Source organism: Giraffa tippelskirchi, chromosome 3 (genome assembly GCF_054371585.1).
Source record: "Giraffa tippelskirchi isolate mGirTip1 chromosome 3, T2T-mGirTip1v1.2.pri, whole genome shotgun sequence".
NCBI classification, from domain to species: Eukaryota; Metazoa; Chordata; class Mammalia; order Artiodactyla; family Giraffidae; genus Giraffa; species Giraffa tippelskirchi.
In genome coordinates, this window is record NC_137277.1 from 182781082 (window position 1) to 182791331 (window position 10250).

General features: G+C 56.8%; 1 protein-coding gene across 2 annotated transcripts; it reads right to left on the reverse strand.

The window, feature by feature from the left end:
- Positions 1–2012: 2012 nt before the first annotated feature.
- TRNP1 (TMF1 regulated nuclear protein 1) lies at positions 2013–8877 on the reverse strand. 2 transcript variants are annotated; one of them, XR_014081038.1, is made up of 3 exons: positions 8708–8877; positions 7889–8471; positions 2013–2763 (listed from the first exon to the last, which is right to left on the reverse strand). XR_014081038.1 is itself a non-coding variant. In XM_081586439.1 (2 exons), the coding sequence occupies exon 1, from the start codon at positions 8752–8754 to the stop codon at positions 8062–8064; it is 693 nt and encodes a 230-aa protein (XP_081442565.1). In that variant the 5' UTR covers positions 8755–8877; the 3' UTR covers positions 2013–2763; positions 7889–8061. The 2 variants fall into 2 exon arrangements, 1 of the variants encoding a protein (XP_081442565.1); XM_081586439.1 differs by having other exon boundaries at positions 7889–8877.
- Positions 8878–10250: the final 1373 nt, after the last annotated feature.

Consider the following 10250-nt stretch of genomic DNA (forward strand, 5'->3'; position numbering starts at 1 on the left):
TGGAAGTGCTGAGGTGTGCAATTTTAAAAAGGGTGTGCCTCTTTGAAAGGGTGACAAACTGATTGAACAAAGACAATGGGGAGCAAACCATGCGGATGTCTGGGGAAAGAGCCTTCCGGGTGGAGGGGACTTGTCGATGCTCCTGGCAGGCGTGTCTGGGGAAGGGCACGTGTGCCTGAGGCTGCCTGGCCCACCCTGTGCAGCTCTGTGTCCTCCCCAAGGAAGTGGGAGACGGGAGTTTCCCACTAATAGCTACCACCTCTGGAGAGCTCTTCTCCAGACTGGGCACCACACTGAGGTCTCCCCAGTCACAGCATGCCAATGCACCCTGGCAACAACTCCACGAGAGAAGAACTAGTATTTCTATTTTACGGACAAGAAAACTGGTGCCAGAGAGGTTTGTGGGCCATTGCTGTTAACCCCTGCACCATCCTGCCCCTACCTTCTGGTTTCACCTGGTTGGGCGTGACAGTATGTCTCCTATACATACATGTGACATGGCATGTTTGGCATGTGACAGAAAAGTTTGCATTCCTGTGACTTGGCCGTTTTACAACGATGGCAGAGTGCAGCCGTTGTGCCCACTTGTACATTTTCTTGATGTAACCGTGACACCAGATATGGCTTGTGGTGAGGCCTGTCAGAGGCCTGTATGGCAGCGGGTATGCCTGTGGGTGTGTTTGGGGGAGGTGTAGTGTTTCCGGGTGTGAGAAAAACACTGACTCAGTGGCTGGCATTGTTCTCTGGTGGACAATCCCTGTAGCCATCTAAGATGCCAGGACAGGAAAGAATCAAGAACTAAGAGCCAGAGAGGGGGAAGACTGAGGGAGGAAAAGACCCATGCCCCTTCCCCTCTCCAAGCAACAGTCCATTCCCTGCAAGACTTGCAGTGGGTAGGGGAGCTCCGGAGTGGGAACTGCCCTGTTGTGAACTTTGGGGAATGAAAGATAGGCCCCCAGGCAGCTGCTGGACGTGCTGGCCCTTCCAGTCCCACTCTCTGCCCTCCTTCATGCTCTATGCCCTTGGGAGGCTGATCTCTATGAACTGTGCATCAATGGCTCCCTTGTTCCTTGGCTTTCTGTTGGGTTCAGCCAACGAGAGTCCCCAGCAGGAAGTACTGGAGGGAGGAGGAGAATGGGGTGTTTATTTCCCTGCTCCCTTCCCATCAGGTCGCTACATTGCTCAACCAAAGGCCACTGCTCCTGTCAGGGTCCCTGTCCACACAGCTGCACTCTCCAGGTCCCAAAGCCCTTGCTTCCCCTCTCCCCTCTTTACCCCTTCAGGCCCAGGAGTTGTAAAGGCTTCTCTCTGTTGCTAGCCCCACAGATAGCTGTGGTACCTTGTTAGTTTCTTAAGCCCAGCCCACAGCTTTGGAAATAGTCTCTTTAAAAAAAAAATTTTTTTTTTAAATTTTTATTTATTTATTTGGCTGATCTGGGTCTTAGTTGCAGCTCCCAGAACCTTCAATCTTCATTGCAGCAGGATCTTTAGTTGTGGCATGTGAACTCTTAGTTGCAGCATGTGGGATCTAGTTCCCCGACCAGGGATGGAACCTGGACCCCCGGTATTGGGTGCTCGGAGTCTTAGCCACTGGACCACCAGGGAAGTCCCAGATATAGTCCCTTTTAAAATCTCTCCCCAGTTTGAGTGTGCCCTGTCTCTTCTGGGGCCCCGACTGACAGGTCCATCCATTCGCCAGCACGCTCACACGCAGTTCCCCACGGATCATCATGCTGCCATGTCATCACACTGGCATCCCTTTGTCCCATGCAGGCATCCCATCTCTGAGCTTCCTCATCACATCTTTCATTGGGGAAGACTTCCTGGAGAGGTTCAGCCTGGAGCCAAGTTAAGGGAGAAGTCAGTCTGCAAATCTGTCAACAGGCCCAGACTGCCAAACGAAACTAAACAGAAGCTGCTCAAGGAACTGCCGACTTAAAGAGCCCTGACAGACACACACAGAGGAAAGGTGGTGCAGGCGCTCACAGAGCAGACCTCAAAACCACACACGCTTGTCTCACATCACTGAGATTTATTCTTCCCGAATGTACACAACAAGGAGCTGACTCCATATGCGTTCATTTTGCGGAATTCTACAAGTTCTGGGTTAGGGTGTGAGTCCATGTGGCCCCCTTCCGCCTACCATCCAGATATTTGAATCAAGTGCTCCCTTCCTTCATTTAAAGCTTATTATTTTTATGTGGTCAACCCCTCTTCCTGAGAAAGAGGTGTGTCCCCTGGGAGCCAGCAGTCCATTATCTTTCTGAGGGGCCACAGGCAGGCACCCACACAGGGCAAGGATGGTGGGCAAGGGCAACTAAGGGATTGTTCAGAGCAACGTTTTCCCTCAAACAGCCCTCCTGCCGCTGTTCAACTGAGCAGCAATGGCATCTACCAAAATGGGGACCCCAGCTGCGCTGAGACTTGTTTAAGAATGGTAACGACATTTTTAAAGAGAAATCCTTTTCTCGGTGGAAAGGTTTGCTGCTCTGTTAATCTGATTGCATCTCAAAGGATTTGTAACATCCCCAGTTGTACCATGTAAGCCAGAGTCAAATGCGGGAATATATAAAGTCCTGGTAGAGGCAACTTCCCCAGAACCCGGCCCCTTGCCACTGTCAAGTGAGGGGCTCCTTTGAGGTGAACAGGGTGCTGCGCTTGTGCAGGGTCGATTAGAGAAGTCTTCCTGAAGGAGGTGCCCGGGGAAAGGAGCAGAATCCAGAAGTCAGATCCTGAGTTGAGGCTCTGAGGAGCTGGGAGGAGCTGGAAAGAGTCATTTCAAGAGCTTTCATTACCTCTCTGTCTCTCACAGCCACCCAGCCCCACCCAAATCCTTCAGCATCTACCTCCTTAAGAGGGGCCATTGTGGAGAGAAGGCACAAGGGCAATATTTTGGAAAAGGGCTCCACTGGCTCCTGCCCTGGAAGGGGTGGGGACTCCTGGGGTGAGCTCCCTTGGGCCTCTGTCCTTGGCTGGGATCCCCACTGGTCTGAGCAGCTGGAATGGAATGTTCCTGGGATAAAATGCCTGCCCCTCCTCCACGTCTCCCCTTATGGAGTTCCTCGGGGAAGGCACTGGGGGGAGAAGGGGGACTGTTCTGGGATGCCTGATATGGTGATGCTCTGGAGAAGCAAAGGCCCACACTGCCTGGGGGGCTCTGTCCTGGCAGCCTCTCCTAGGCCAGGTAGGTTGGCTCCACCAAGCACTTACAGACCTTCTCTGTGTGCTAGGCACTTAATGTGACCTCTCACTTAATACTCGGAAATTATCTCCTTCCTAACTCCCCATAAAACACACACACACAAGAAACGGGCTCAGAGAAGGGAAGTCATTTGCCCAAGTTCTCCCAGCTGAGAAGCTGAGCTCCAGGCCAGGACTTAATCCCAGGTCTTTCTTGTTCTAAGTAACAGGACACTTTCTGCCCCACCATGGAGCCAGTCACCCTCCTCCTCTACCATCCCAGGCTCTTCACTCTCCAATCATGCCAGCCCAGATGCACAGGGGAGGAGGAAGCCCTCCGAGGCAAACCCAGGCCCTAAGCATCCCTGACCTGCCCTTGCTGACTCAGCCTGACTCATACCCCAGAGCACAGACAACCAAGCTAGGGAGCCAGCCTTTCAGGTGTGTGGCCAGACCTTGGAGGGGTGGCACCTTGTGCCACCAATGTCTGATCACATCCCTCCCCAGAACCAAGGACTAGGGTTTCCTGTACCCAGACTTAAAGAGCGAGAGCTCAGAAACCCATGTGGAGCCCTCAATATCTTGATAAACGGAAAGCCACATACCCTAACGTTGAAGGTGTCCCCCACTTAAGTGATCTATGTCCTTGGGCCAGTCACTCGCTCTCCCTGACTCTCAGTTTCCTCATCTGTGGAGATGGGAATAACTCCTACTTTGTTGGCAGAGTAGCTGGGAGGATTCACACAGCTAATGGGTGTAAAGCGCTTAGCACAGTACCAGGCATAGATGTGGTGGTTAATATACCATTCCACAACCAAGGATTCCCTTCCCCTATCACTCCTAGCCAGGGTGCGGTCAAGATCTAATGCAGGAAGAAATAGGCTGGGGATATCCCAGCTTTCCCAAATACCTCCTCCCACGCTGGATGTAAAGGCGGGGAGGAAATAAAGGTTCTCCTCCTTCAGCTTGGAGAAGACTGGGACCCCCTGGAGGGATCTGGCTGTCAGGGTAAGGGAGCCTTCTAGAGACTACCCACTGCAGGCTTGGAGCAATTTAGCTGCGAATTGTCTCTTCCACCTAATCTCTGCGAAGCCACCTTGATCCCCAGGTGGCGGCGGCAGAGATGGAGTGTTCTGATCAATTATCAGTCTAACACACCTGGGAGGGGTAAAGTACTCTAGGCTTTTACTCAGACGGTAACCGCCAACAGGTGCAACCTCTCTCTCCAGGAAAGTGTCTCCTGATGGACCTGCCCTCTGAGGTCAGAGGCCCGCCTTTTCTCTAAGTGACCGCCAGTACCCGCACGTTCTTGCCAGACCCTTAAAGCTCAACGCCTGTGGTGCCCGAGCAATAGGAGTAGGGGCTGGCTGGGGGCGGGGATATGGAGAGAGGGAACCTGCTCCAGGCCACGCCCCCACGTCCCGGGAAGCAGCCCACACTGCCCTCTGGTGGCGCGGCCCGGGGGCGCCACACTTAACCAGGGCCAGCCAAGAGAGCGAAAGGACTCATCCATAGGAGGGGCAGGTTCCTCTAAATCCCTAAACTGGTCTTTCCGCCCCTCCCTTCGCTTTGCTGACATCCCAGTTTCACTTGGAGAAGGCAATGGCACCCAACTCCAGTACTCTTGCCTGGAGAATCCCATGGATGGAGGAGCCTGGTGGGCTGCAGTCAATGGGGTCGCTAAGAGTCGGACACGACCGAGCGACTTCACTTTCACTTTTCACTTTCATGCACTGGAGAAGGAAATGGCAACCCACTCCAGTGTTCTTGCCTGGAGAATCCCAGCGACGGGGGAGCCTGGTGGGCTGCCGTCTCTGGGGTCGCACAGAGTCGGATACGACTGAAGCGACTTAGCAGCAGTAGCAGCAGCAGTTTCACTAGTGGCCATCAGCGTCCTCAGCGCACGGATCCCTGAGGATTGCCTGTCCTCAGTCCAGCAGTCCCCAGGGCTAGATGGCCAGGCCATCTAAGTGTTTAGGAAGTCATGGGGGGTGGGGTGGGGATGGGGGCTACAATATATAACCAGGGGCCAGAGTTAGTTGTGGGGCTTCCCTGGTGACTCAGCTGGTAAAGAATCTGCCTGCAATGTGGGAAACCTGGGTTATATGCCTGGGTTGGGAAGATCCCCTGGGGAAGGGAACGGCTATCCACTCCAGTATTCTGGCCTAGAGAATTCCATGGACTGTATAGTCCACGGGATCACAAAGAGTCGGACACGACTGAGCGACTTTCACTCACTTCATAGTTAGTTGTGAAGGCCTGAAGACAGCCCTCCTCCAACAATGCCAGGGCAGGCTGCCTAGAGGAGGGCTGGTAGACACAAGCCCTTTAAAGCACAGACCCTCTGATTCAGTGCTGTTTCTGGAGCCTCTGGATTGAGCAGAGATCAATGTTTGTTGATTGAGGAGAAGATGGAACCTTCTAGAGGGATCCTGGCTGGGCCAGGCAAGGGTGGGAAGATGACTCGTATTTGCTGGCTGAGGGGTAGTGGACAGAGCACTTAACCAAGAGCTGGAGTTTAAGTCAGTGAGCACTATGTGCCCTGGCTGAGGCCCTTAACGAGGAGCCTGGGACTTCTGGAAGTGGAGGGAGGGGACAGAGCTGGGACAGAGCTGTGAGCCTGGGACCAATCTCCATTCCTACATATACCACTTTCTCCAGCAAGAGCCATCTCTAATTCCCTATCCGCCCCACTTCCCTCTTTCAAACCAGGGCAAAGCTGATTACCAATAAATCCCAGAGAAAGGCAAAATTGTGGTGACACAGAGCACTTTAAACCATTAGCTAAAAGCTTCTCTGGACCAAGAGTCCCTCCCATGCAAACAGTCCTGGCTGCAGCCCAGCACTGCAGCCTGAAGCTCCTCACTGTCACCTCCAGGGAGTCCTTGTCCTTTCTGGGCCTCTAGACCCAAAGTGACCCAAGTGGCTTTGGAAGGTCCTTTTTCTCTGGGCAGACCAGAGGATGCCAGGGCCCCTCACTGCACTCTCGATCCCCAAGCTCTCAGAGTCTCTGAGACCTCCTCCTGGACTTCCCTTCCCCAGCTAAGAATGGCTTCAGGAAGGCCTGGCTGTGAGCTGAGGAACCAGGAAAAAAAGTTTGGTACCTGGGAAGAGGAAGAGCTAGCTGGAGGAGGAATAGGTGAGGGCCCCTGGGGCTCTGGCTTTCAGAGCAGTGCCCCTGACCCCAAGGACTCTAGGGTTAAACCAGATTCCCGTGACTCTTAACTGCCTCGTTCTACCCCTTTCTCCCCTACAAGCTCTGACATGAGGAGGGACAGCTATGTTCAGAGAGGGACTGAGGAAACCGGCCCATATCGGGGATGGAGTTGTTCTAGGTCATGGGTCCCCAATCTCTGGGATCTAATGACTGATGATCTGCTGTGGAGCTGCCATAATAACAGTAGAAATAAAGTGTACAATACACGTAATGTGCTTGAATCATCCCCAAACCATCCCCCCCGCCATCCACCCAGCCCCAGTCGGTAGAAAAGTTGCCTTTCCAGAAACTGATCCCTGGAAACAGAAAGGTTGGAGACCGCTGTTTTAGGTCACACGGCAGACAAGCTGACACCAGTTCTCCCTAACCCCTGCCCCCGGCCAGCAGAGAGATACAGCGAGAAGGGCATACACACACCCTAGGACCTAGGTCTGTCCCTAGCTGCAGGTGACCTTGCCACTCTGTAAAACAAGGACTTCAGATCAGCTCCTGAGCTCCAGCAGTAAAAGCAGTGCCTGTTTCTAGGTGTGACATAAGAGAATAAGATATTCTTCCATGATTTATGGGAGCAGACAGACCTCTGCCCTGTGTTAACCTCCCAACAAACCTTCCAGAAGGTGAAGACACCCAGTTCACAGACCAACAAGTGAGACTGCAGTCAACTCAGCTGGTGGCAGCAAAGCAGCAGCCAGGCCATTCACAGCTGAGTGGGGCAGGGGAGCAGGGCCTGAAGGGCATGTGGAAGGGAAGTGGATCTCGTTTCAGGTCTGGCCCTTTAAGGGCCCACTTTCTAGAATCTAGAAGCTGATGACATACCTGCTCCCTGGGGCCCGTTACAAGATGTCACCTTGCTCCATCCCTGGCAGAGCCATCTTAGCGACAGGTTGGGAGCCCCTAGGAGAACCTGCAAACCTTCAGGCAGTCACCAAACACCCCTGGTCGTCTGAGTCAGCTCTTAGCGAAGCTGAATGAGGGCCTGAGGAAAGACCTGTCCCCCAGAAGTGGAAGCGCCTAAGCATAGTATGATGGGAACAAATCCTTAACCTCTCTGCGATTCCATCTCCCCAAATGGGAAATAGGGCCTTAGGAGACAACTCAAAGCGACATCACTGTGCCAGCTGCCCCCCCCCCATCCTGGGGCCTCATTATTCTGCCCTGCGAAGGACGTGCCAGAGAGTAGCAGCCTCAAGGGCAAGACTCTTCTTACAGCCCCAAGGGACCCAGGAAAGGCAACGCTGGAGGAGGTTGAGAGTGGGGTTGCTCCAACCGGTAAAAGTTTGCTGGCAAACCGTTCCTGGAATATGAGCGGCCTCAATGTGTCCAACTCTATAATGGGGACTTAGTGCCACTACCTCATTCCTCAGGAGTTCTGGGAGAGGCGGCAACAGAAAGTGGACAGTTTTATTTAAGAACCCAGCGAACTCCAGAAGCTCTACGGAAGGGAGGTCTCCCCGCCCCGCCCCTCGGATGAGCCAGCCGCTAAGACCGCACCTCGGTTTCGCCTTCTTTACTGGGCCCCCGGCCCCCCGACTGTCTCTTCCTGTGGTCGGCCAATCTGTCCATCCGCGTCGGTGACGTCGTTCCACACAGCGGGCGTCCGCAGTCCATCGGTCGGCACCCGGGCGGTGGTCTCTCGGGGTGGCCAGGGGTCCCGGCGCCGGAGGTCAGCGCTGGGGTGAGGCGGGGCCGCGGGGCGGGCTCCGGCGGAAGGGCGACTCCGGCTCGGGGCCGTGGCCCCTCCGCAGGCGCCCGGCACCCCAGGGCACGCAGCCGCCCAGACCCAGAGCCGAGGCGAGCAGCGCGGGCGGGCGGGCGCGGCGGCCGCGGCGCGAGCCCTTTTTGAGGCGCGGCCCGTGCGCCGCCAGGTAGAGCTCGGCCTGCGCCACGCCGCCGCCCAGGCGGCCCAGGCTCTCGGCGCGGTGCGCCAGGCGCAGCTCGGCTGCCAGGAAGACGCGGTGCAGCTGCAGCACGCGGCTCTCCAGCTCCGACACCAGGCGCCGGCGGCCCTCCACCTCCAGCAGTCGCCGCCGCGCTTCAGCCAGCTCTAGCGCGCGGCCGCCCGCCGCCGCCGCGCCTGGGCCGCCGCCCGCGCCCCCTGCTGGCCCGGGGACCCCTGCGCCCCCGCTAGCGCCCTGGCGCCAGCGCTGCAGCTCCAGCCCCTCAGCGGAGCCCGCCGACTCCTGGGCCGCTTCGGGCTGCGATGAGGCCTGAGCTCGGGTCGGGGTCAAGGTCGGACTTGGGGATGCGGGCTGAGGGCACGAGAGGGGCTCCCGGGGCGGCGGCGGCGGCGGGGATCCCGGTTCCGCCGACCCTTCCTGGGCCCCCGGGCCGCAGGCGCTGATGCGGCAGCCCGGCATCCCCCGCCCCCCACCCCCGGCGGCCCTCAGCGGCAGGTCCACGGGTCTGGCCGACTGTTCCCCCCACGCGGGGGAGGATGGACGCAGCAAACCAGGGTGAGATGCAGCCGCAGCCCCCACACTAGCCCTGAGCGAGCCGCGCGCGTGTCTTATAGAGCAGGGGGCGGGGCGAATGGCAGCACAGCCAGTCAGAGACGCGCATGCCCTGAACCTGCTACCCATGCCCCGCCCCGTCAGGACACTGCCCGAACCCTTCTGGTCCCCTGGTCCTTCGACCCACGGATCCAGTGCCCATCCACCTCCTCCACATTTGGGGCGAAAAAGGGGCCGCATCTTTTCCGGTGAGCCCCGAGTCATAAGCTTTGGTAGCTGGGGCTTAGAAATCACGGACCCTGGGCCCCACCTGCGGGAGGATTTTGCCTGAAGCCACACTATGTGACCGCTGAAAGCTTGACATAGAACTCAGGAGTCTTGTTTCCTGGCACAGTCCCGAACGCTGTCGCGCGGCCGAATCGGCTCTACCTGGCCTCCCGGACCGGAAACTTCACCAGAACGTGGAGAGATTAACGCAGAGGGGCAACTGGCCCCTCCTGGTGGGGATCTGGCAGGACTGACTACTCACCGGGCAGGCCCTGCCCTTGCAGAGCAAACCTCAGCACTTGCTGCTGAGCTTGGCGCAGCTTTCGCACACCTTAGTGCCCGCCCGCCCCCTTCCTCCCGAGAGGAGCACCACCCTTCAGTGGCAAAATTCTTTTCAAGCCCCTCTGCTCCTGTCTGCTCCTCCCGGTAGGTGTCCCCACACCTTTCACAGAGAGGAGGAAACAGGCCCAGAAGGTGTAGTGCAGCCTTGCCCGTGGTCCATGGTTCATTCTGGACCACCGAATGGGACCAGCTCAGCCACTCATGCCCTTGGGAAGCTCAGATAACCTGGGCTCACTGTCACTGAGGGGACTTTGCTTAACTGGGACTTTAGTCATACTGGCAAAATGATAGAACTGAGCCCTGGTTATTTTTTCCACAGCGGCAGTGGGTCCTGCCATACCCCCTCCAAGCATTGACCAGACACCATGGCGCTGCCATCCACTGGAAAGTGCCGTCAGAAATGAAAAGGCTCTGTGTTAAGTGATGGCAGGGGCTGGAGGGCCGGAAACCAGCTGAGGCCGATTGAGAAGAACTGCAGCAGACCCTGGGCCCACAGGAGCGGCCAGGCAGGGGCTGGGGGGTCGGGGGTGGATGGGGGGAACTTGCCAAAAGTGTGGCCAGTGTGACTACCGCCTCAGCCTGAAGAGGAGGCTGAAGCGGGCGCTGCGCTGGCTTGATGTGGAGAAGGAAGAGGAGGTTGGGGGCACACCCCCCTCCACACACAGCACCCCGCCCCACCCCCGCACCGTCATGTTCTCTAAGTGCTTTTAAGTGCCTTTGACTGAGTGATGGGAACTCGTGGGCGTGGGCGAGACAGCTTGGCTCCCGAGAAGCAGCTCTGGAGGGGCTGGGAG